The following is a 26,983-nucleotide window of genomic DNA, read 5'->3' on the forward strand; positions in this document are numbered from 1 at the left end:
AACAACATGATTCTTAATTAACATGCAATTCAAACCTAATCGTGCCATGTTCAAAATGAAAAGCCAGAAACAGATGTTTGATCCATTAAACCTCTGGCAAATGACCATGAATGCACATTTCCTCAGACATATCACTATCTCAATTCACTGTCAGAAATTAGTGCCCACAGGAAAGAAAAGATTCCTGTAAAGAATGACCACGTGACGGGCTGGGAGAGAGAGGGGAAGATGACTCTATTAACCCATTTGCATTACTTTAATGAAATTCTTGGGAGGGGCTAACTTCATAAAGAAGGGGACTACCTAGCTCATACTTTCAGTGGCTGAAAGTCCGACCACATAGCATAGGCTCTGGCTGGACCCTGTTGGCTGCATCACATCTCTCCCTGGGCCCCACCCACACTCCCAACAGGGGAACTCCTGAGGGAGCAAGTAATAGCACACCTCAGCAATGCCGGAGTAGGAGAGGAGCACAGGAGGGCCCTGCAAAATGAAGTTCTGGTGGCCCGTGGGTGCACAGGTTGATGTCTTCAGTCCTACTGGAACGGAAATGCTGGAACACTGTGCCCTGCTCTCCATACATTGCAAGCCGTGTCAGTACTCCCTTCCTTCTAGAGATGATCTGTCTCCGCCTACTGTCTCCTTGCTGCAGGTCGAGAAGCCCACCCCATCATGACGTGGCTGAGTACTGGTCAGTAGCTTCCTGATGCCCCGGCCTGTATGACCAGCTCTCACTGGGCAGCTGGCCTGACTTGTGCAGCTGACACCTCCTGGTGGCGGTGAGTGCGTTGCTTTGTCCCAGAGGCCCTCTGGATGACCCTGTGGAGGTGGGCCAAGATGGTCTTTGCAAGCCTGTAGGCTTGCCATCTCCTTTTATCCAGCTGTGGCTGACCCCCACATAGGTCTGTTATTTTATTTCTGCAGCTGACCAAGAAAGAATACGCGATCTGCTTTGCAGGCCCCACCAAGCCTCTCTCTGCAGGCATTCAGATCTTAGGAGAGCTATAGTGGTGCCAGATATAAACAGCACATCCTGAAACAATAGACGGCTGCAGGATCCATAAACAGTGTGTTCCTTTTCCCTAAATATAACAGGAGAAAGGCCTGTGCTGAACATTAACTATTAAAAAAAAAGCTGCAGAAAAGTCAGTCTGTAGAGAAGAACCCGCTGTGTTACCCGGCACGTGGGGCATACAGGAGTGTCCCAGGCAGAGCACCAGGAGCCTGACTCTGGATGACTGCACTCTGGGTATTTGAAAAGCTGTATTTTGTCTGTAATTTCTTTCCTTTTCCAAATTATCTAAAACTATACACATAAATCATATTATTTTGAAAGAAAATATATTAGTCAAATTAACATCAATAAATAACTAATGAGGTAGCCTACCCAAATTATTTGTGTGATTCCCTGGTGTATCCTAATAAGGTCAAGGCATGTAGTAGGTGCTAAATATACATATGTATACATATATTGAATGAATGATTGATCAAAAAAGCAAAAAAGTGCATTTTTATTTTTAACTTCTTGATTCAATACTTTAACACTTTCTTTTAAACTAAAATATTCAGAATTACTTTAACTAGAAATATTAATAAATTAGATCTGAAGTAGACAGACTTACACAAACTTGGATTAAAAATAAATTCTGCTACACTAGGACTGGGTTGACGATCTTTTCCAATTCATTTTCAATTCATATATTACATTTTATTAGACTGACTGAGGTATTCACTTAGAATGAGTTTTGATAAGATTTCTTGATCAAGCTTGCACATGGATACACACACACACACACACACACACACACACATTTCATCAAAGGTAAGACTATTCTAAGTCACAAAAATTAAGTCCATTTCAAAAAGAACATAAGAATTGCTTTTATCCCAAGTGCTTTATCAACAGCAAAGCCTCAGTGGACACAGAGGAACCTCAGAAGGTTGGTTTCATTGTTTACTAATTTGATTGGCAAATTGTAGAACACATTGGGGAATGGGATTCTCGGAAGGGCCAGGTCCCCAAGACACCCAGGGTTACAGAAAGGAGAAGTCTGCTCCACCCAGAGCCAAACGCTAGCAGAAGATGGCAAGTTCCAACTCTCACAATAGGCATGCAGTGGGAGGGAGACGCAGCTTCCAGAGCAGCAGCCCTCGGATCTCTGTGTGATGGCCAGAGGGACAGCATGGGAGGCTCAGGAAGATGAGGGCAGCTTTCAGGAGGAAATCAGCATGGTATGTGTTTCAGTATCAAAGGGCACACATTTCCTGGCTGTGGTTGTGGGTGCTGGGTTCTAAAGCGAGGCTGGCCTCGGTAACTTACTCCCCCTCTTATCAAGGCAACTTGAGCCTCACAGATTCTCTGCCTATATGGAAACAGATGGTCTTGCCTAAATTTGCTGGGATATATAACTATAATGACAAAAAATAACTTAAAAAGACTTCCTGAGACATCAAAGACATTTAATGTGCTATATGCAGATGGCATATAAGAACAATAATATTCTTGATTGTGTTTATTCTCACATAATTTGAAAGAAAGCTACAGAATTAGACCTGAGGTTATGCTGGTTGCCCTAGTACTGAAGCAGGCAGCATTCTGAGAAGCAAATTTTATTCTTTTCAGCTACTGTAATGAAGCTAATTTTAGAAGTTAGAAATAATCAGTATTTAAGTAATTGGTATTTTAGAAGGCAGTGAGCTTATTATTGAACATATTTAAGCAATGAATAATGATTAAATAAGTTCAGTTTCTTTGTGTATTTGAACATATGAGAGGAACTTTAACTGGAAAACTGAGCCAAAAGTCCTGTAAACTTAGTCAGGTGTAATGCTGTGCTTTTGATGAGGTCTCACAAGCCTGCATATCATACTTACCCATGGTTAAATGATTTTTAAAATATTTATTCATGATTCACGGTAAATGTTAATAGAAGTATAATATAAGGAGCATATAAAGGTCAGTAAGAGTGAGCAAGATAAGCAGGTCATAATATTTAAAATGAACAATAAATGTATTTATTTAATTACACAGTAACTTGGTCACAAAAAGAAGAGACAGCCAAGGCAGGAAAGACCATGGTCCCAGATGGCACTGTTAGTTACTGCAAGGGTTTGAGAGCATAGCTGTATCTCAGGAAAGCTCCTATGTATCGCCCACTCTCCAAACAATCCCATCACGGGATCAAATGGCCGTGTCCAGCATCCCTCGGTTGTTCATCTGCTGGCCTGAGGCAGAACTGCTGGGGTATTTGGCTTTTAAGGCCGGGGCAGCACTTGCCTTGGACGCATGCCACAGGTGAGTGGCTGCTCCAGACTTCAGGCAGGAAGTGGTCCCCAGTGGGCCAGAAGGACATGGAAATGAGCCCCCAGGCATGTCAAGGACCACATCCCAGGGGCCAGTGAAGGGGACAGAAAGGCGAGATCTGGTGGGGTAGCCTGGAGAACCCCGAGAACAGAGAGTAGGGAGCCCAATGGGGAGGAGAAAAGCAGACGCAGGTGTGAGAGGCAGGGCCGGAGGGCTCAGCAGAACCCAGCAGAGCCCAGAAGACCAGAGTGGCCCGGGGGTTGCACGCCCCGTCTTGTGCTGCATTTATGAGCGCCAGTGTGCGCTCGAGGCTCCCTGCTCCGTGCTCTTCCTGACGGCAGCTTCGTGCAGTTTGCGACGTCGTCTTCTCCGAATGAAGACTTCATGTTCACGGGGAGTCAGCCTTACTGATGCTTTTGCCCCAGCTTGAGAGGAGAAAGCAGAACAGAAAATACCAACCGCCCTCTAGAGATGATGAGCAGGGTGGCAAGTGAGCAGAACAGGGGTCTCAGGGGACGGAGCTGACTGCCACCACGTTCCCAAGCAGGGACCACCCACAGTACCTGCCTGCCCCTTGTGAGATGCCTTTCCCTCCCTCACGTAGACCAGCTTACCGAGCAGGGCCAAGTGGTCCTGGTGGGGCCACCGGGAGAGCACTGCAGCCATTGGGGTGAGACGGTGGCACCTGTCCAGGCAGCGAGCAAAGTGGGCGGAGAATAGTGATCACACCTGGATCTGGAAATAGTCGCGGGGAGCAGCTGATTGCAGAGAACTATTGGGTCTGAGAGACACAAGAGTCAAAGTCAAGGTTTCGGCAGAGCAGGTGGGGAGAGAGCCCCCTAGTGGGGTGGGCAGCTGCACCAAGGGTCTGGTCTGGTGGGCAGGCCTGAGAGGCTGGGCAGGGTGAGGTCACGGGGAAGCCTCGGGCGCTGAGTGAACACTGTGGGACCGTGGGTGCATCTCAGATGGGACGCTGTTTGCACAATGCTTATGTTCAAGGCGGACACAGGAAGTTGAGGGCTAGGAGCCGAGAGGCGGCGTCTGAGGTCAGGCCAGCATGAGTCCCTGTGTAAGCCCAGCACCATGAAGGAATGAATGAGTGAGGCCAAGAAGCCACAGTGAGCTGCCTAAGCCCTGGGATCGTACAAACGCGGAGAGCCAGAGCCGCATGAAACCAGAGCCCTGGGCCATGGAGAGTAAGTGATGAGTGGACCAGGAAGCGGGAGGGGTCAGCTGCGCTAGGCTGGCAGGCCCAGAGGATCAGGAATGAGATGGAGGACGAGGTCAGCAGGACGTGGCAGACCAAGTTTGGATCAGTGGTGAGAGAGAAGCCCTGTGCACGTGGGCACAGAGAGCAGAGGAGCTGGTGGTCAGGCCTGTGACCCCAGCTTCTCGGGGGCTGGGGCAGGAGGGTGGCAAGTGCAAGGCCAGCCTGGGCGACTGCTGAGACCCTGCCTCAAACAAAAACGGCTGAGGTGTAGCTCGGGGGAGAGTGCTGGCCTAGCCCGAGTGAGGCCCAGGGTCCAACCCCAGCACCACAGCAAGCAAACACACAAAGTAACCCGTCATGAAGCAGAGGCCCCGGGCCACTAAAGGAAGGGATGGTCTCCAGGGAAGGAGTCCACAGGGTGGGCAGCCCACGTGGGCCGCGTCTGGGGTGCAGAGCAGCAGGACCTTTCCCTCTGGTTCACAGGGAGCAAAACCAGGCTTTTGGCGAACAGGAACAACTCCAGCAGAGAGGCGGCCACTGCTGCCCAGGAGAGGGCCAGGTGGGGACCTGCAGCACCTCCCAGCCTCGGGGAGGACACAGCCCAAGTGAGGGACTGGCCCGAGACCTGTGCATGCACTCCTTCGTGGGCACAGGGCAGGGCGGAAGGTGGGATGCGGGTGGCCTAGGTCTGCACGTGTCCCACGGGGGACTCCAGGCTTCTGGTGAATAGGCCACTTGCTGCAGGCGCAGCGAGACAAGGCCAGGCTGGAGGGCTGCGAACAGAACAGACTCCCAGTCATCCCGAGGAGCCTGGAAGCGTGCCTGGGTGGGGACGCGGGAGCACTGGTCTGCAGACCAAAACGTGGCCAAATAACAGAGGGCAGAACCAGGCTTTGGGGCCTCCCAAGAGCAGCAGCTGCAAATCCGAACTGCTTAAAAACAAAAGGAAACAAAACTGAAGTTCCAAACACCCGCGGTCGTAAATATTCTGACCCTCGTGTCCTGGGATTTCGTGCTTGTTTTCTGTGCTCCCCACACTCCTGCCAGATGATGCGAGTCCAAAACGTTACCCAGGTCACCGAGTTCCAGCTGCTGGGATTCCAGACCCTCGGTGAGTGGCAGGCCCTGCTCTTCGCCATGTTCCTGCTCGTCTACCTCCTCACCCTCACGGGGAACGTCCTCGTGGTGGCCGTGGTGAGCCAGGACCCATGGCTGCGGTCCCCCATGTACGGCTTCCTCCAGCAGCTCTCCTTCCTGGAGCTGTGGTACACGTCCACCGTCGTGCCCCTCCTCCTGGCCAGCCTGGCCTCCTGGGGCCGCTCCATCTCCTTCTCCGCCTGCATGGTGCAGCTCTACTTCTTCGTGTTCTTTGGGGCGACTGAGTGTTTCCTCCTGGCCGTGATGGCCTACGACCGGTTCCTGGCCATCTGCAGCCCCCTGTGCTACCCCCTCCTCATGAGTCCTGACGCCTGCAGGCAGCTGGTGGCCCTCTGCTGGCTGACCGGGGTGGGCACTGGCCTCCTGCCGTCCCTGATGATTTCCCAGCTGGACTTCTGTGGGCCCAACCAGATCAACCACTTCTTCTGTGACCTCCTGCCGCTCATGCAGCTCTCCTGCTCCAGCGCCCACGTCACTGAGGTGGCCATCTTCGTCCTGTCGGTCGCAGTGCTGTGCGTCTGTTTCCTCCTGACCCTGGTGTCCTACGTCTTCATCGTGTCTGCCATATTGAGGATCCCTTCCACCGCTGGCCGGAGGAAGACCTTCTCCACTTGTGGCTCCCACCTGGCTGTTGTCACCATCTACTATGGGACCATGATCTCCATGTACGTGCGCCCCAGTGCACACCTGTCACCCGACATCAACAAGATCATCTCCGTCTTCTACACCGTGGTCATGCCCCTGCTGAACCCAGTGATCTACAGCTTGAGGAACAAAGACTTCGAGGAGGCCCTTAGGAAGCTCATGAGAAGGCAGGGCCTCCGCTGTGGAGTGGGAGCCGGAGGACAGGTCTGCAGGAGGTAGGCGCATCCACACTACCCCCTCCTCATGAGTGCGAGTGGAGCCGGGCAGGACCAGGACGGTGGCTTCGGAGCCCAGGGTGATCTCCTCGCTGGTGGTCAAAGGGTCCTGAGGCCCTAAGGAATCAGTGACTTGAGGTGCTTCACCCAGGACGAGCCAAGCTTGGTTTCTGTGTGGGACCTTCTGTGTGGGCACCTTCTCTTTGACTGGGACCTGCAGTGCTGGTGCCTGGTGATCACACACAGTGCCTTGAGTCTTTAGGGATCCCTTCCATCCCCACAGCCCACGGACAGGCGGTTCTACTCTCCAAGCCCTGTTGGGAATCGGGCGAGTGAAACCTGGTGAGTGACAGCTCTGCAAAGGAAGAATGAACAAAGGGAACCAGGAATTTGGAGTTGTTTTGTCCCGCATTATCTCCCAGTGATAGGAGAGAACAGAGAGGGTTTTGAAGTGCCAAGCATTTATCTTGGATAAGTTAGACTTCTAACGTTTCCCGTTTAATGAAATTCTGGGGAAGGAAGGAAGGGGGTGGAGGGAGAGAAGGGCCAGAGCACTCTCTGCTGTGCTAGGCCTGGAGTCAGGCCATGCAGCTCAACACGAACCCCGTCACCTGTCACCTGTTCCTTCACACGGCCGGGGTGGAGGGGCTCTCTGCCAATCTCCCATGGCTCCATTCCCTCATTCATTCCACAGACACTCTTAATCCCCTGAAGTCCGAGGCATCGTGCTGCAGTCTGAATTGCCTGGAGATGCACAGTCTAGAAGGGGCGAGGAAGACTTGGCCTTAATGGAACCTCCATGCAGAAGGCAAGGGAAACACAGGGTTTGCCCTACAGAGAATAGGGACGTGCTTTAGTTCTGAAGATCAGAGGGCTGGGCAGGAGCGCAGACCAGCAAGGCCTGCAGCAGCAGGGAGTGAGGGAAGCTCTGTTACGCAGTGCTCAACCTGTGCTGCAGGGAGAACAGGAGTGAACAAAGCCATCCAGGCCGAGATGGTGGCATGCAGGGCAGGAGAGGGAGGCAGAGCAACTGGGGAGGTGGACGGGGTCCTCCTGGAGAGGGGCAGAGCCCTGTTCCTGTGGATCATTAAGAGGCCTGTAGAGGTTTTGGATATTGCACTAAGAGAAATGATTGATAATCAAAGAGCAGTAAATACAGAGCTGCAGGATGAATTCTGCATTTACACCTCACATGACTATTTAGAGAAAGGAGAGCGAGAACAGCTGGGATCGTTGCAGCAGCTCATGTGGGAGATAAGTTTGGCCAAGTTTAGATTTGATAATGACATCCAGAAAAGCAGGTGCCTTCAGAATAGTGCAACCAAAAGTTCAAGAGAGCCACGAAAGAGCAGAGCACAAAGGAATGGAAAACACCAAAAGGTGGAAGGAAGAGCCCGGCGGGGCAGGAGGCACCCGAGGAGCTGAGCTGCACGGGAGGAAGGGGCAGCAGGGAAGCAGAGCCAGAGGGTGGCACTCTGCCTGGCCCAGAGCACTGCTGTCCGCGAGGGCAGTGTCCTTGTGCTGCAGAGGGCGACACCACAGGCCAGTGCCAGAGAGAGCGCCCCGGGGGAGGGGGCGGCTGTGTTTGCAAGCGGGGTGTTGAAGGAGTGGGAGCAGAATACCATGCAGGAGGTGCAGCTGTGCGCTTGTCAGTTGTTGATTTTAGCATCTGAGTCAATTCAGACGCGTGTGGGGAAGGCCACTAGTGCGTGCAAGCCCGAGAGGTCTCCAGCATGCATGGCCTGTGGTAGGGTGCGGACGGAGCCGGACCCCTGTGAAGCAGCAGCGCTCAGCAGGGAAAGGACTTCGGTTCAGCCTTGAGGCAGAAGGCAGAGGTCTTCCTTCAGAGGGGAGCCGGGATTGGGCTCTTTCACCCCGGGGGGAGGGGGAGGGGGCTCACCCGCCTACTTTATGACAAGGTCAGTGGCGCCTGCGTGCCACAGACAGCTTGAAGGGAGCCGTACAGGTGCCCCAGGCTCGCTTCACATGGGGAGGGTGGTATCATTCATTCATCGTGAACCCCCTGCCTGCTCAGCACCTTAAGATCACGTGTGAAGTTGGGGTTCGACCTGGTTGAGGCTCAGCTCGTGGGCACAGATGGAGATGGGACAAGGATGGCAGGACTTCAAGTCTTGATGACCCAGAGGAGAAATGAGGAGTCAGGTAGTAGAAGCCAAGGATAGAAGCCCTAAGCAAACTGAACGCAGACCTGATCCGGTACCTGGGACGGGAATGGACAGGAAGTGGTACTCAGGGGTCTGGAGCCTTCCATCAGAACTCAACATACTGTGGGCTTGGGGAGGAAGCCCAGCCACAGGCCTGGCTGCCAGAAGCAGAGAGGCTGGGTGCCGGCAGGGGGAGGGCCCAGCCCCTGCAGGGCGCCGCCGGGAGGACCTGCAGGCTCCAGAGTCATTTGCACATGAGGCGGAGCATCCAGTACTTACCCAGCAGGAGCCTGAACAGAAGAGGCTTTCAAAAGGGAGTGGGGAGGACGAGCGAGCGGAGGAAGCCAGGCAGAGCTGGGCTGCCTCACCCGCCAGCCGCCCCCAGGTAGAAGGCCTGAGAGCTCAGCTGTCTGCCGGATGGGGTGGTGCGAGGCGGTCAGTGGCCCGTGCCCCCTGCCTGGCCGCCCTCAGAGCTGCCCCGGGCCGCTGTTGCCCACACCTTGCTGCAGCCTGCGGTGGCACCTGCAAGTGGACCCCACGGCGTCCCGGTCTACCGTGGGGCATGGCTTGATGGGACTGGAGTTCAGCACCGTTGTTCCTCAGTCACTTTTGTTAGTGTCAAATGCGCAACTCTATGTGTTTGGGATTATTACTTATTTTGATTCTTTGTTGTTGAATGACTAAATGTATCATATTTTTAAGGGGTCATTTCAGAAACTGGAAGTGTTTTTGACATAGACAGAAGTTTGAATAAAGCCACCCCATGCCATAAATAATTCTGTGAGTCTTACACCCAAGGGATGCTTCAGTTCTCTGACTGCCTAATAAACTGAATCATGTGGATTAATCACCTATTGTTTACACAGAATGAAAAGCAATACCTTTACTATGTGAATGCCGTGGTTTGGTTAAGTATTCTACCTTACCAACAATTTAATGATGGTAAAGAAAAGGAAAATTGACACTAAATTTCCGGAAAAATTATTCCATTTTCATGAAAATTGCATCCATTTCCCACTTATTCTTCTTAAACACCAAGTGACGAGGGATTTATGATCAAGATAGAGGGAAATGAGGGTCAGATCTTAGACGCAGTAAATGGAATGTGAACTCACATTCTCTCTTGAGCTTTTAATCTTTTATTCTGTTCACATGTTTGCTGTCATTTTAATTAATCAAAAATCTATTTATAAGTTTTCTTTCTCACTTCTAAATCTGTCTGATGCCTTAAAGAATATGTCAAAACCTGTATAGCTTTCTCTTTCTCTTCCTCCCTCCCTCCCTCCCTCCCTCCCTCCCCTCCCTCCTTCCTTCCTTCCTTCCTTCCTTCTTCCTCCCTCCCCCCTCCCTTCCCTCCCTCCCTCCCTCCTCCTCCCTCCCTCCCTCCTCCCTCCCTTCCTTCCTTCCTTCCTTCCTTCCTTCCTGCCTTCCTCCGTTCCTTTCTTCTTTCTTTCCTTACCAGGAATTGAACCCAGGGACCTTCTAGGACTGAGTCACATCCCCAGTAATGACTGTTTCAGGATCCACCAGTCCACTGTTATCATTGTTCAGCTGCCGCAGATGCAGGAAGAGCAAGAGAGTTCAGGGTGTGGTGGTTCCTGTGGCTTAGCACTGTCCAAAAATATCTAGATACTTAGACCAACAAAACAGAAATACATCCAACTTTATATGTTCAAATTATTGTTGTTGTTATTATTATTATCTGGTACTGGAGATAGAATTCAGGGGTGTTTTACCACTGAACTATACTCCAGTTCTTTTTACTGTACAGTTTTTTGGTTATTGTTTCAAAAAATAATAAGTTTAGTTGAAGATGAGAGAAATTAGAACCCAGTGCACTATGTGGAATGTAAAATGGTAAAGCCCTCGTGGAAAACAGCTTGATGTTGCTCAGAAAAATGAAAATTAAAAACACCCTATGATCCAGCAGTTCCATTTCTGGGTGGTTTCTGGATCCATGATCCAGCAGTTCCATTTCTGGATGGTTTCTGGATCCATGGTGTTATGGGGTGCAACTCAAGAACAGACCGATCACCACTGGGAAGTCCAAATTTGAGAGTCTTTATTAGCTGGCTGACTGCCTCACACAACGCCCCAAACATGGCTACTGGGAGAACAGCCCTAACCATAGGGCTGCAGGGGTTCTTGACCCTAAGTCAGTACATCAGTCGTAAGTGTCTGTTGATATGATTCAAAACTAAAAGCTGACATCATGGGATCTGAAATCTTTAGCAGAGGGGGAAGCGGGTCAAAATGACCTTACTTAGGTACAAACTAAAGGATGGTTACTAACATCTAGGCAATTACTGTTGACATGGCGCATTGTTTAGGAAACCAGGAATCAAAAGGAGAACAATTTTCATCATATAAGAATGGTCATTTTGTCATTTGTGTTGTCAAACATGTCATGCTAAGCAACTGTTGGCGGGTACAGAGGCTGGACGTTCCCATGGGAGAAGGATTTCCTACGTGACAGGGAGTCCCAGGGTAAAATGGAGTCTGTTTGGTCACTGCCCATGTAGCCTGGCCTATGACACTCCCATGGAGCCAAATCTGTCAGCCCGTCACAATGGCTTCAACCACCTTCACACTGAATATATTTTAAAGATTGACTCTATAATGAACCCGTACAGACTTTTTACTTATTATTTCCTAAACTAAGGCAGTATTTTCGTCATGTTAGATATTACCCGTCATCTAGAGTTGAGGTATGTAGTGTCTGCAGGATATGTGTAGGTTATACTCAAATACTGTATCCTTTTTTTAAGGGACTTGAAAATCAGAGAATTTTGGCATCTATGGGGCAAAAGTCAATATCCTGTAAATACCAATGTTCAAACCAAAAAGAAAGAAAGAAGAAGAAGAAGAGTAGTAGTAGTTCAACTTATGAACCCTTAAATCTTACCAGAGGAAAATATCTTTTGAAGTAATTAAAATGAAAAAAATTTAAAAGGTGTGTCGGCATTCTCATTTTTGCTTTATTATCCATTTATGAAAAATATTGCCTGCGAGGGACAAAAATATCATTCAATTTAAAATTGAAAGAGACTCTTCTCAAGTACATATGCAATAGTTCTACATGTGAAATAGTTTACATGCATAAATCCTAAGAGTTTTATATGCTTACTTTTAAGACAGATTGGCTACAACATATTTACCACTTTGATATTTCAAGGAGTCACATGCCAATTATTCCCATATTGCCGAACTTGGAGGCAGACTGCAGAGATAATACCAGGACCAGCAACTTTGTTTTCACATCTTTCATCAAAAACCCACTCTGCCTCAGTTTCCTGGTGGATGAATCAGGTGATGCAGCCTACAGCATGCTGCTCAGGCAAACACGTGCAGGACAGCTAAAGCAGAGTGAGACTAGAGCACACTCCATACCAGCATGTTCTTATGTTATTGAGTGCAAAGGAAGTGTTCTGTGCTGAATATTGCAATTTCATAAAAGAAAGGAAATATGCAGCAATTCAACCAAGTAGACAGCTTTTCACCAATTCAACCAAGGAGACAGCTGTTCAGATTGCTGTTACCACTGTTGACAATTGAATCTCCTCTTTCTAGGCCAGGTAGTACACTGAGAATAATTTGGGGTTCTGTCCCTTTTTCAGGTACCTATGAAGCACCAGGAACATGATATCCATAGCTATCTCAGGGTGCACTTGGATCCGTGGCCCTCCAGCTGCTCCCTTGGTGGAAGACCTCTGGCTTCTTCCAAAGACATCCAATGCTGAAACGCTCCAAGTCTCTGGATTTATTTCTCAGTTATGAAGCTTTATTGGGTGGTCATATGTGATGTCATCAGAAAACAGAGGAAAGAAGTTGTGTGCAGTGAGATGTGGATGTCTAATCTGTGATACCACCTGCAGCAGCTGCAGACACATGCACGTAATTGCTCCCCAATCTTAAATCTAGGGGGTTCCTGTGGCAGTGGCTGCACTGGGGACCTGCTGAGCGCTGTGCTACCACTGGTTTGTACTAAGGGTCACCACCTTACTTATGCAAGTGCACACTGACATCATGTCCTGCTCTTGCGGTCAGTGCTCCAGCCAGGGGGTGCCCTGAGGAAATGGTGGTAAGACTATAACTTTCAGACAGCTGTCCCGACCTTTGTTGGAAACTGACACTTCCTTGGTATTAAAGTTCTTCTTTCAAGAGCAGGTAGTGTGCATATAATAAGTGGGAGGTCTTATCCACGTTAGGTAACTATGAGGCCCAGAGGACTTAATGTGTCCACTTAAACCTTCCCACATCCAAACGGAGGCTGACACAGATGGTTTTAAGGGCATGAAAACCTGTGTGTGGGATCAGAAGGCCTGAATAAAGTCACATCCACATGGAATGTCAGACTGACCGTGGACAATATGTGGACTCTGCAAACAACTCCGTTCCTGGAACCACAGCAAACTTAAACATGGCCAAGAAAGTGCTGTTGCGGGAAGATGTGGAGGGAAGCCAGCTTCTCTAAGGAGCATTTGTGGGAAACTTTCTGCATTAATTAAAGATTGCATGGTTTTCCCAGAAATCTTAATGAGATCATAGTAGGGAAGAAATTTCTTAATTTTGGTCTCAGCATTCTCACACATACAAATGAAGGTTTAAACAGTCTGGATCTTTAAATGCAATCAACTGATCTAGATGAGATGAGCTGGCTGATCAAATGAATTAAGGAGGCTAAGGGCCCATGGACACTTTACTTTCCTGCTTATAAAGGAGAGAGGTTTATGGTGTGCGTAGGCACACACGTGTGCTATGTTGCTTAGTCACAAAAAGAATTAATTCTGCTATTTGCAGCAACATGGACGAGGCTGAAGAAGGTCCTGCTCATGAAACACAGAAAGACAGACCTCGCATGAGCCCCAGGTGCTGTTTGAAAAGTCAAACGTGTGGGACTGAGGAGCAGTCCGGGGCTGCCCAGGTGGAAATGGGGCGATGCTGGCTAGCTCACAGCTTCAGAAGAGCAGGTCTGCATGGAGGGCAAGGCACCTGGTGACGATGGTTTACCTGGACATCTCTGAGGGGACCTTGACGTTCTTGCCAGGGACAAAAATGGATCAGAATGACTAGCAATTTTTGCACTATGTTCATATGTGAAAGCATCAAGTTGTGTACAGTTTGTACAATTTCATTTGTCAAGTGTGACATTCAAACTGGGAAAAGACAAATTATGAAATATTTTATTGAAAATAAAAAGTATTTTACTGAAAACGAAGGAAGAGATACACAATATTTTGTGACTAAACATATTTACTATTGGAGATGAGGATGATTTGTAGGGCAATGCTGAAAGACGCTGATTTTTTGTTAGTTGTTGTTTCCAAATATTACAGACATATTAAATTTTTACTTGATCAGAACCCACACCAAAGAACTGATTTAGTCCATATATTTTACACACACATACACACACACACCACATCTGCCCTCTTTGTATGCTAGAAACAATTTAGTGGGCTTTTAATTTTTTTAATACATTTGAACAAATGAGCAAATGTACTTGATTATTCAGTTCATCTCGACTGGTGAAACTGACCGCTTAAAGTTGCAGTATCCCACTTAGACCCCTAAAATGTCACCTTCATTCACGTGTTGGGAATCAGTTAAAACCAAGAGGCATCTTCTAGTTGGGCACAGTGGCCACATGCCTGTAATCCCAGCAGTTTGGGAGGCTAAGACAGGAGGATCAGGAGTTCAAAGCCAGCCTCAGCAAAAGTGAGGCACTTCGCAACTCAGTGAGACCCTGTCTCTAATAAAACACAAAGTAGGACTGGGGAGGTGGCTCAGTGGTTGAGTGCCCCTGAGTTCAAGCCCCAGTACAAAACAAAACAAAACAGAACAAAACAAAACAAAACAAAACAAAACAAAACAAAACAAAACAAAACAATAAACAACTCTGCTGTGATCTCCTTAAGATTCTGGGAATAGGGAGCGCACATCCTTGAACTGGTAGTCAATCGTAATTAATCCCCGGGGAACTGACTTCTCCCCACCACCCTCCCATAAACACACCTTTTCCTCCACCCCCTTCTCATCTGATTCCCAGGAACAGATTTGTTTGCAAAATTGTTTAAATTTTCATAGACACATTTCATCAATAACCAGCCCAAGGCTTACTTTTTATGTGGGTGCAGTGTTTGCTCTGACCAAAAGTGAGAGTGAACTAATTAGGTCTTTACAGGATGAAGTGCAAAATTTAATCAAAATCAGTTTTTTTTTAAAAAAGATTTTTAACAGAGATTATCATATAAGAAATTAAATTAATATATGTTGTGTTTTTTATGTGAGACTAAAACTAACAAGCAAAGCAAATCACTGGAAAATAAATGGATTTTTCACTTAGAAATAGCCAAACATTTAATTGAATTTAGATGAAACACACTGTGGCTTATAATTACGGGCTCTCTGAAAATGCGACCTTTCAGTCAATTATTAATTTATATTAAACCAAGTCTGTGCGTTCACAGTTAACTCATCTGGTGCTATTTGAAACTCATTTCACCAACACAGTGTTAAGTTAAATGCCACAATGTTTTCTTGTGACTCCAGGTTGTTGGTTACCCCCTTCCACAACATCATATAACATTCCTGCATTTTTTCTTTTCGTACTATGAGTTATTTGGGGAAACTTCATTAAAACTATAAATTTACCAATTTTCATGAATTAGGAATAATGCAGTTATTAAATTGAAGGTGAATGAAACAGGCACTAATCCTTACAAACTTAGGTTTGAGTCAGGATTTTCCTTGGGCCTCTGATTCTATACCCAGTGTTTTTCCCCAGGATTGTTCATTGACCAGAGCAATAACTCTAAGAGCAAGACGAGATGCCATGTTCAATTGTATCAGTAAGATGGAAAAGCTCGCGGTCATCACAGAGACAAGGTGACCTAGTAATCCTACTCAACTTATACTCAAAGGACTTCAAATCAGCTACAGTGACACAGCCACATCAATGTTTCTAGCAGCTCAATTCACAATAGCTAAGCTGTGGAACCAACCTAGATGCCCTTCAAGAGATGAATGGGTAAAGAAATCGTGGTACATATACACAATGGAATATTATTCAGCCTTAAAGAAGAATGAAATCATGGCATTTGCTGGTAAATGGATGGAGCTGGAGAATATCATGCTAAGCGAAATAAGCCAAACCCAAAAAAAACAAAGACTGAATGTTTTCTCTGATACATGGATGCTAAGTCTCAATAAGGGGGGACAGTGCTAGGGGAGAACAGAGTTACTTTAGGTAGAGGGGAGTGAAGGGAGGGGAAGGGTATGGGACTAGGAAGGAGAGTAGAGTGAAACAGACATTATCACCTCAGGTACATATAACTGCATGACCAACGTGATCCTAAACATGTACATCAGAAAAGTGAGAAGTCATACTCCATCTGTGCATGATTTATTAAGATGCGTAAGTGCATTCTACTATCACGTGCAACTAATTGGAACACATAGAACAATTTTTTTAAAAAAGTATCTCAGCTCCTGCTGACAAATTGAGAATTGACCATCTGGTTATTAAGCTTCCAGTTTCAAGTAGAATAAATGCTGTATTCAATTACAAAAAAAAAAAAAAAATAGCCATCCACACAAAGTCACTGTAAAATGTGAATGTAGAATTTGGGACACACAAAACCATGTTTGTACAATGTTGTGATGGAGGCATAGATGTATCAGTTAGGCACCTACTGTCTCACTCCATGTTAACATTTGCTTCTTTTCTTCTCTTGTGGCATTGCATATATAATATAATTCAATTTGTTGCACAAGAACAAGTCCAGATTCTTGGATATTTTAGTATTAAATGTCTTCTTAAGACATCTATGTGCATTGGCATAGGGATGAGCTGCTAGTTATCTCCAGGGTGCAGATGTGCCTGGGTTAACTGGGTCCCACATTTAACCTCCTTATATTTAGAACCTCAAGGTTGTTTTGAGTACGCTACCTGGCCTTAGAAAGAATACCCACTTCAATGGGGACATCAGCTCCCAACAGTGGTCAGTAAAGACAGTCTTAAATGATGTCTATGTAAGCTGGGGCGGGGGTCCCACAGGCCTGTTATTCCAGCAGCTGGGGAGATTGTGGCAGGAAGTACCCAGTCTGAGGGCAACCTCAGCAATTAGTGAGGCCCTAAGCAACTTAGCAAGACCTCTCTCAAAATAAAAATGAACTAAACTAAACTAAAATAAAATAAAAATAAAATAAAATGGGTTGGGGATGTGGCTCAGTGTCCCTGGATTCAGTCCCCAGTACCAAAATAAATAAATAGGATGTCTAGTGGAAATGTAGCCATGGATGCAATATGAAATTGTTCTCACTCACTAGCAGATAGAAAACGTCAGAGGATTCAAACTGCCTGGTGTTCCAAATCAGTGTCACGGTGTCTAGCAGGACCATGCTGGTCTACCTGTACAAAATTACAAGTATCATTACATTTCCTGAGTTTTCAAATAAGAAATGTATGCACAGAGAAGTTATTTGAAAAGGACATAGAACAACTAATTGTTGGAAACTGAAATTAAATCTGCAGTCTGTCTACAAATTCAGCAATCTTAGTAACTAAAAAATCAGTATGTGGCCCTTGGAAATTCCACTTTTTATTATATTGTAGTCAATATACTTAGATATATAAAAAGTAAATTGATGAAATTACTGTTATTTATTCTTGTGAGCTATCTTCCATCTGAAAAGAATTTCTTTTCATTTTAAAGTTAAGAAAAGCACATGCTTTTCTTAAATCATTCAAAATGGGTAAAATTTAGATAAACAAAAAGACAGACATCTATTCTTTAAAATTATAATTGAGAGCTTTAAATATATTGTCTTTTGATGTTGAATAAAACACGTCCTTCACAATTTTCACTGCATTCTTGTACTTCTGAAAGAGCGGAGACTCACCTGCAGGTGGGACCCCACAGCGGAGCCGCCGTGGGAACAGGCGAGCCACCTCCGCTCAGCCGGAGGCTTCACAGAGAGGAGACACGAGTGCCAGAGGGCAGGGTCTGCAGGGCAGTCCTGGGTATGCAGCGACAGCGCAGCCAGCGGCGCCATGCCCCCATGGGTGACCGGCTCCGCAGGTCCCTCCTGAGAGGGGAAATCGAGCTGGACGCCATGGGGAGGTGCGCAGAAGTCCAGGCTGCCAGATTGGACTCCCACGATGGTCAGCCTCATGGAGTTTGGACGTGTGCAGACTGAGGTCGCAAGTGGGCAGGTGGCTAGCGTCTAAGGAGGGCGGCGAGTAGCTCTCACGCTGCCCTGCATCTGCCGGTCACCCTCCCCAGGGCTCCCTGCACCTCCTTGTTCCTCAGGCTGTAAATGAAAGGATTCAGCATGGGGTTGATGACCGCGTACAACAGGGAGATGAGCTTGTCCCCCTCCGCTGGGTACAGGGACTTGGGCCTCAAGTACCTGATCAGCCCCGTCCCTTAGTAGATGGTCACCACAGCCAGGTGGGACGTGCAGGTGGGACGTGCAGGTGGAGAAAGCTCTTCTCCTGCCCTCCGCGGAGTCTACCCTCAGCACCGCCAGCAGGATGCGAAGGTAGGAGAGGAGAATGAGGACGAAGGGGACGAGCACCGTCCCAGCGCCCCCTACCGCCATCATGGTCTCCTGCAGCGTCGTGTCCGCACAGAACAGGTGCAGAAGGATCGGCAGCTCACAGAAAAGGTAGTCTACCACGTAAGGACCGCAGAGTGGGAGGATGACGCAGTAGAGCGGCACCACCGAGGCGAAAAAGCCGAGCGCCCAGGCTCCCAGCGCCAGCGCCGCGCACGCCGGCCAGCTCATGAGCAGCAGGTAGCGCAGCGGGTGGCAGACGGCCACGTAGCGGTCCAGAGCCATCACTGCCAGGAGGAAGCACTCCGTGCACTCGAGGAACAGGGTGAGGTAGGTCTGAGCAAGGCAGAAGGCGTAGGAGATGACCCTCCTGCTGGCGAGGAAGTTGAAGAGCATCTTGGGGACCACCACCGTGCTGAAGAACACGTTCAGGAAAGCCAGGTGACAAAGGAAGAAGTACATGGGCGACTGCAGAGAGGCATCGAGGACCACCAACGTGACCACCGCCGTGTTCCCGAAGCAGCTCGTCAGGTAGACCAGAGAGAACAGGAGGAAGAGCGGGAGCTTGGCCCAGGGGTGATTGGAAAAGCCCACCAGCACCAGCTCGGAGAGGGCGCTGACATTGACCTATCGCATGCTGGCCACTAGGAGAAGGCAGCCGTTTCTAGAGGGAACCCTGGGGTCAGGCCGCTGCCCCTGCTCTCAGCTCCACTGCCAAAGACAGAGCGTTTTAAACTGAAGTGCGAATCGCTGGTGAAATCTTGGACATCAGAATAGCTCCAAAGCGCCCACCTCCCAGTCTGTGGCCTGCCAGCCCCGCGGGTCTGCAGGCCGCAAGCTGAGAACTCCACCCACCTCTACTCACTATTTTCCATGTGTCCAGTGCACTCCTATATTTTCTAATCCAATGTTTTTATTCATTTCCTCAAAATAGGTTCAGTAAAATGAAGTGACTTGTCTGACATCACAAATTGAAAATTTGAAGGTTGAACATAATTCCATTCTTCTCCAACTACACTAAAAACCAGAAATGACAGAATAGCTTTCCTTTATCAAGAATAGGTTTTCCTTCCTGATCCCTAAGGAAAATAAATTATCACCTCATAGTTGTGGAACACTACAGCAAATTTGTCTGTTTCAACTACCTCAGGCTAGACTTCTGTAATAACCCTTTAGCTGACTTGAATCACACAGCAGAACAATTGACTTAGTTCCGTGTAAGTGAATAAATAGCTGGCCTTTGTTGTTGTTACTATTACCTGTTCCCTTTTAAAGTGGAATTTTGAGGATCAAATTAGCTCCAGACAGAATTATAGGGCACGAGGGCAAAGTTATGATCAGATACAAGATGCTCATGAATCTTAGACCCCAAGGGACAGAAATGCCTCACCTGTACCCACGTCTGCACCATTATATTACCATGCAGTGATTACCACTACAAATCACAGCTGAATATAATAAAGAATAACAAAAATACCAGCCTCGATCAAAGCCAAGCAAAGACGTCCTAATGTTGCCCTGGCTGAGAGGAGACGGGGAGGAACTGAGGATGCCTGCGGATAAGTAAGCGTTACTCCAGGGCAGAGTGGCAAGTGCACAGCCCTGAGCCACGAGCTCCTGTCCTAGGACTGGGGCGAATGAAAAAAGAAGTGCACGCAGGCTGGAGAGCCGCCGACGGGGCAGCAGGCGGGTGTCCCACAGGCCTGGGGACTTCAGATTCTGTTCCACGTGCGGTGGAAAGGCTTGGGAGACCTGCAGCTGTCCTGTGGGGTGTGTGTGTGCAGCAGGAGCCCTTCCTTGCTTAACACCTGAGTGTTTCTTTTTTTCTACATAACACCAACTCAGTGAACTGCCACACTCAACAGGGGTCAGTGTGGCTGCCACACTATCCGGTGACCAACCTTGGAGAGCGCACTGATCCCCCCACGTTGATAATCCACTGTGTGTAGTTCTGAGTGTCCCTATGGCCATCAAAGTTTGCTTTGCTCTTTAGTCACACAATCTCGCCATGTGTGCCTGTGAGCGTGAAGGATGGGAACACACAACGCAGCCACCTCACCAGCTGTAGTGGCTCCCAACTCCCTCTCTGCAGGACTGAGCGCACTGTACCACCCAGTTAATCCGTTCAAGTGCACTGATCCACCGATTAGGTTAAGACTCTCATAATCTAGTCATCTCACCTCTAAATGTTTCTCCAATTTTCTTACACATGAGCTTTTGGGGGATCCCTAATCTAAACCATATCAGTTTTTATCAGATAGGGAAAAATCTATGCCGAAATTCACATACAATCTTAAGGTAACCTGGGTAGCTAAAACAGCCTCAAGGGGTGAAGATAAGGAAGTTGGAAGACTCACATTTTCTACAGACAAATGCCTTTCAAGTCTACAGAAATGGACTCAGTGACAAAAGCACAGGGCATGATCTATAGAGTAATCAGAGACGTGTGTATCATTTTCAGTTAGTGCGGCAAGACTTTGAACTGGAAGAGGACCCTGGGCTGAGAAACCTGCATAGCCATATGCAAGAGAATGAAGGCGCCTGCAGATCTTGCATCACGTATTAAAATTATGTCAAAGCAGGTCAGAGATGGCCTACAAACCTATGAGCTAAAACCGTAAACTCTTTTTTCCCTGAAAACACTTTTATTTTTAAATTGTACATGTTCATGGGATACAGTATGATATTTCACTACATGTGTACAATGAGTAATAATCAAATCAGGGTAAGTAGCATCTTCTTAAATGTTTGTTTTTTCTTTGTATAGATAATCTTTAAATACCTCTCTTCTAGTTCTTATAGAACACTAATTTTTTTTTTTTTTTTAATAAACTGAAGTCATCCTCTAATGCTGCAGAGCACTAGAACCGTTCCTTCTGTCTTCCTAGTTTGGCTCCCATTACCCTGTTCCCCTTTCCTCCCCCCTCCTCCCCTACCCAGCCTCTGGTGACCACTACTCTGTTCTGTACTTCTATGAAATCATTTTTTTTTTTTAGCTTGTACATGTAAAACTATGAAACTCTTAGAAAATCAAGAGAAAATGCTTTATGGCATTGGATTTGGCAAGGATTTCTTGATAGGACATCAAAATAACAGGTAATAAAAGGAAAAAAGGAAGTAAATTGTGTTTCACCAAATTAAAAACTGGTATCAAAGGACACCATCAGCATGGTGTAAAGGCAATCCATGGAATGGAAATAATTACTTGCAAGTCCTATATCTGCAAGGAAGTCACATTAAGAAACTGTAAGGAACTCACAAAACTCAATAAAGCAAGCAAGTCAACTAAGAATAGCTATCCAAATAAAAAATGGGCAAAAGACTCCAACAGACTTTCCCCCAAGAAGATGTACAAATGACCAACAGGCACATCGAAATGTGTTCAACATCACTCATAATAGAGGGGATGCAAATCCAGAGCTTAATGAGACATCACTTCACATCCAAAAGGATGCCAGTTATTCAAAAAGACCCCAAACCAGAGACTAACAAGCGTTCACAGGATGCCGATAAGTTGAAGCCCCTGAGCACTGCTAGTGGTGACAGTATGAGGGTCCTCAAAATCAAATGCAAATATCTGTCAGTTTTAAATAATTAAATGTAGAATTACCTGTGGCAGGACACTTTAACCACTGGTATGGACCTAAAGGACTTGAAACAGGGACTCAAACAGGTGTTTGTGAACCAATGACCACAGAACCACTATTCCTCATAACCAAATGGTGGAACACCCTTGGGAATCTGAGTTCATTGGCAGAAAGCAGGATAGCAAAGGAGTGTGTGTGTGTGTGCTTATGTCGCCTTGTAAAAGGAAAGAAATTCTGACATAAGCTGCAACAGCAATAAACCTTGAACTGTATGCTAGTAACCTAACCAGATGCAAGATGGCAGGCGTTGCTTGCCCTTACTGGAGGCACCACCTGCCCCCCATGGCAGGTGGTGTGAGGGCTGCAGACTCTCTGTCCCAGTGGGTGTGGAGTTCCATTTTGAAAGGATGCATGTCTCTGGACAGGGATGGTGGGGACAGCCGCCCACAGGTAAATGCACCTAAGGCCATTGGACAGTGAAAACAGTTTATGTTATGTGCATTGAGCCCCAAGAAAGTTATCATGTATGGATCCATTTTTGCATACAAAATATATACATAAATATTAACTTGGAACCTCCACGTGCATCTACATGTAAAACTGTGGTATTGACAAATAAACCATCTATCACCTTGTGTTTTATTTATCACTCTTCCCCATGTTCTTTCCACATTTGCCTAGGTGGTCTACACTGACTCTCATTAATATCTGTGAGTAATCTTGAAGCTTAACAGAATGAAAATGCATATTAGGCTAGTGAAATAACCACTGATGCTCTGCGCTCCACACAGCCCCTGCCTTGCTTGCCCTTGGCCTCAGACCTCCCTTCTCATCTCTACCATGTAGCAAGTTGGAATAAGGTATTTCAGATATCTCTTTCATCTATAAAAATTTGTTATCCTGTTGATAAATAGCTAAATTTATCTTCAATCTTGAAGCAGTTATATGGTGATTTTTTCTGACACACTTTTGAGTTTTATTTGAAAGTTTCAGGAAAATGGAAACATTTTGAAATAAAAATCTGTGAACTTCTATACATTTTTGGACACTTTCAGATTCTGCCTAGTACCTTGTTACACCCACACGTGAGTAATACAAAATCATGCATTTGCAGAAGATATTTCACAGATTCAGATAGATTTAATTTACAAGTACAAGAATTTTTTTCAGTTGCATTAACAAACCCAAAATGATTTAAATTATATTATTTAATCTCTCCTTCTCCTCAACTAACAGAAGCATAGTAAAACAGCCGGCACCAGAAGTACAAATAATAACAGTCACATGAATGTCCTATTCTGTAAATTCTGTATTATAGGAATTAAAATTCACTAACCAATTGCAATAGGGAGTGTGATACAGTTTCAAATAAAGGAAAGTCGTGTTTGAGGTGGGAGCTCCAGGGGGTGCAGCTCCCTGGGAGATGAAGAGAGTCACCTAACCTGGGGACGGTGAGCAGGAGGGAGCTGCTGGCACCAGGTGCCCCGCTGCCACCCTCCCCCACCCTCCCCATCTGCAAGCTGGCAGCTGCTCTAGAAGCTTTTCTTCCCGAGTTGATGGCCACCCACTGCCCCCTAATTGTATTTGCGGGTTTTGCTCATGACAGCATAGCGGAATAAAACGGTGACTTCCAGACTTCCTACAGGTGAGAAGTCCAGCTTTCCTTCCGTGGGCAGCATGATCGGCCGCTGGGAGACCGTGCCCCTAGAAAGCTTTCTGGGAAGTGAAGAGATGCTACTGGGGGAGACCAGAAGGCGAGGAAAAGATTACTAGGACTCCTTCCTATTAGAAGAGGAGAGCCAGGTTTTCAAAGTCAGAGAGGAGCCGGGCACCCGCAGGTCCCAGTGAGGAAGAGGTGAGAGCCCAAAGAGACGGGGAGCAATGGGATCAGACCAAATGCACGTGCCCTAGGTCTCTGGCTTCTTTCCTCACGGGCTGAGGCATGCCTTATGAATGCGGCATGTGTCTTACATTCTCTGTCTTTACACATCTGTCGGCCTCTGCTGGGGGGTCTGCACAGGCATTGGGAGGCCGGTTCCCCTCACCTGGACTGTTAGCTCTGTGCAGTTACAGGACAAGAGCTTCTGCAGTCGAGCTAAGGACGCCTTCGTGGAGGTCACCTTCGGCACCTCGCTGTCCCCAGCCTGCCTGGGTACTTCCCCAGGGCGTCTCGGAGCGAACCTTTCACTTTCTCGTTGCGCAGACTGTATATGAAGGGGTTCAGCATGGGCGTCACGATGGTGTTCAGCATGGTGGCGAACTTGTTCACAGCCATCACGCCACCCTTCCTGGGGCGCACGTAGATGAAGATGGAGCTGCCATAGTACAGCGTCACCACCATGATGTGCGAGGCGCAGGTGGAGAAGGCCTTGCACCGCCCCTACGCCGAGGGCATCCTGCGCACCATGGTGATGATGCAGGTGTAGGACACCCGGGTCAGGAGCAGGGAGCCCAGGAGCAGCACCGCCGAGGACACGAAGTCGGCCAGCTCGGCAGGAGAGGTGTCAGCACAGACCAGCTTCAGCAAAGGGGCGCTGTCGCAGAAGAAGTGATGCACCACGTTGGGCCCACAGAACGGCAGAGGGGCCGTTAAAACTGATGGCACCAGAATGGACAGAAAGGCGCCCACGTAGGACCCCAGAAGCAGCGCCGCGCACGTCTGTCTGTTCACGATGAGCGCGTACCGCAGCGGGTTGCAGATGGCAACGTAGCGGTCCAAGGACATGACTGCCAGGAGGAAGAACTCCGTGGACCCCAGGAGGAAGTAGAAGAAAGACTGCGTGAGGAAGGCGAGGTTGGCCACCAAAAAGTACATGGGTGAGTGCAGGCGGTGGTCACAGCACACCAGAAGGATGATCAGGGTGCGGCTGACCAGAGAGATCAGGTACATGAGCAGGAAGGTGGAGAAAAGAAGGATATCCACGGGTTTCTCATTCTGAAACCCAAGCAGGATGAACTCAGTGACCCTGTTCCTGTTGCGGCCATCCATGCGGCTTCACTTCCACCTGCTGGGAAGGAAAGGGGGGTCATTGCCGTTCCTTGCATCTCACCCTGGAAGCACCCTGCCTTTGTGGATTAAGCACCTTTTGTTTTTATGGAGGGAATCATAATGGAAGGAGATGATTTTTCCAGTGTTCAAATAGGTCCTGAGATGAGCCAGGAAAGATAAAAGAGGTCAGACCTGGGACACCTTCCTAATAGGAATCAGTCTCATGGTGACTCTGTGACAATTTCCACTTCTCCTTAGGAAAGCTGTAAACCTCTTGTGGTGGGGAAGCCAGCTCCTCTCAAGTCTGTGGACAGCTACAAGGACTTAGTATAGTGCCCCCACCGGATTAAGAGGCAAAGTGTTTATTTACAGTGCTGACAGGCACAGCTGTAACCAAGTCCAACTCTACATTAATGCATAGATGTGTTGAGAAGGAGGCATGCTGAAAAAACACAACTATCCATGGATCACATAATAGGCTGACGACCCTGAGTACCAGCCAACACTGTCAAATTGGCCACTGAAATAGTTAAAGTCAGCCTCATGCCAACTCCCCACGGAATCAGGTGTCATTGTGCATTAAATGTTAACAGAGTATTTAAAAGTAAAAGAAAGTATTACAAAATATAACTTTTAAAAATATCACTGTTGCTTATTCTCATCTTAGAATTTAGACAGGTAAAGCAAATGTTCGGGAAGAAGGCAGAGGAATTGAGCCTCTGAGATTATGCTTTTTTATGAGAAACAACAAGAGCCTAAGATTACTCACTTGTTCAGAAATCAAGGTCCAGAAGTACAGAGAAAACAGGAACCTTGTTGCAGAAAGCCTTGTACTTACCAAATTGTCACTTTGAAATATTTATGTTATCAAGCTAATCAACTGAAGATAAGAATAGAGGTTGAAATGAGGAATGATTTCAAATCCCAAATTGCCATAAAAACAAAAAATTGATACTGACAGGCATTGGAGAGCTGACCACAGGAGGGTGGATATTTTTATCACTACTTTTTGATAGAGTGGTGATAGATTACTTTTTGATGCTGCTAGAGGCTAGAGGAAAATTTTATTACAAAGCCAGTGCTGCAATAAGACAAGCAATCAGACAAGCTCTTGTGTCTAATTAGATTTTAGCTTTGGATGCTTTTATGAGTCAAATATTTATTAGTTTATTCTCTAATTCACTTTTATTATTATATATTTATAGCACAATGCAAAGCAAGTAAATGTGCAGATAAATTTCTTATAGGAATATTCCTCATTTCAGGATAGGAGGAGAAGGTTTTGGTTTAAAATGGAGGTTTGTACTATAATCCTTTATAATGACCTTTCCAAATACATTAATCTGAATTCAATATTTTAATTAATAAGAGTAATGTGATATTGTGAGAAAAACTGCAATCAGTTTCACTCGAGTGTTCATGACAAGGAAATATGAATGGCCGGGTGGAGAAGTGCCAATCAACAGCTGACCAAGGACTGTCACTAGAAAGAGCTCCTCCTGTGGTCCAGATAGAGCTGGCGGAACGGTGAGCAGTTGCTGTGAGTCGTGAGACCCAGCAGTACGCCACAGCGGAGCCTAAGCGCACGTGGGGAGATAATGGGGAGTACGCGGCAGCGGAGCCTAAGCGCACGTGGGGAGATAATGGGGAGTACGCGGCAGCGGAGCCTAAGCGCACGTGGGGAGATAATGGGGAGTACGCGGCAGCGGAGCCTAAGCACACGCGGGGAGATAATGGGGAGTACGGCAGCGGAGCCTAAGCGCACGTGGGGAGATAATGGGGAGTACGCTGCAGCGGAGCCTAAGCACACGTGGGGAGATAATGGGGAGTACGCTGCAGCAGAGACTAAGCACACGCGGGGAGATAATGGGGAGCCAATTAAAAAATCTGTATGAGTTCATCAGTAAGTGAAAACAGAAGGAGAAGAGTGGGAGAAAATCACAGCCCTGGGAGAATAAAAAGAGGAAATGGGAACAAGGAACGTAGGCTCACCTGCTACAGTGTGTCAGGAGTTTTAGGAGTGCGGGAGAACATTCCTTCCCAGTTCTCCTTGTTCATAAGTGCTTGACTTGGGTATGGTCCACAGTGGGAATGCTTCCAAAGATCATCCCCTTCTTCTGAGAGTCTCAGAATGTTAGAAAACCAAGTC

The 26,983-nt window shown here is 47.2% G+C and overlaps 2 protein-coding genes and 1 pseudogene across 3 annotated transcripts; 1 reads left to right on the top strand and 2 right to left on the bottom strand.

Annotated features, from left to right (window-relative positions):
* Window positions 1–5,564: 5,564 nt before the first annotated feature.
* Window positions 5,565–6,536, top strand: LOC306663362 (olfactory receptor 11L1-like; the record flags this gene model as incomplete). The annotated part of the gene is made up of 1 exon (XM_079143756.1): window positions 5,565–6,536. The coding sequence occupies one exon, from the start codon at window positions 5,565–5,567 to the stop codon at window positions 6,534–6,536; it is 972 nt and encodes a 323-aa protein (XP_078999882.1).
* An 11,412-nt stretch (window positions 6,537–17,948) lies between these two features.
* LOC306663363 (olfactory receptor 2A12-like) lies at window positions 17,949–19,669 on the bottom strand (the record flags this gene model as incomplete). Its single annotated transcript, XM_079143757.1, is given in 3 exon segments — window positions 17,949–18,129; window positions 18,131–18,885; window positions 19,649–19,669. Coding segments are annotated over 3 exon segments (957 nt in total).
* Window positions 19,670–23,419: 3,750 nt separating this feature from the next.
* On the bottom strand, window positions 23,420–24,660 carry LOC306663364 (olfactory receptor 6T1-like; annotated as a pseudogene). Its single transcript has 2 exons — window positions 24,002–24,660; window positions 23,420–23,561 (listed from the first exon to the last, which is right to left on the bottom strand). The product of its transcript is annotated as an olfactory receptor 6T1-like (transcript).
* Between the last annotated feature and the right edge of the window lie 2,323 nt (window positions 24,661–26,983).

Source organism: Sciurus vulgaris (assembly GCF_902686455.1).
Source record: "Sciurus vulgaris genome assembly, chromosome: 6".
Taxonomy (NCBI): Eukaryota; Metazoa; Chordata; class Mammalia; order Rodentia; family Sciuridae; genus Sciurus; species Sciurus vulgaris.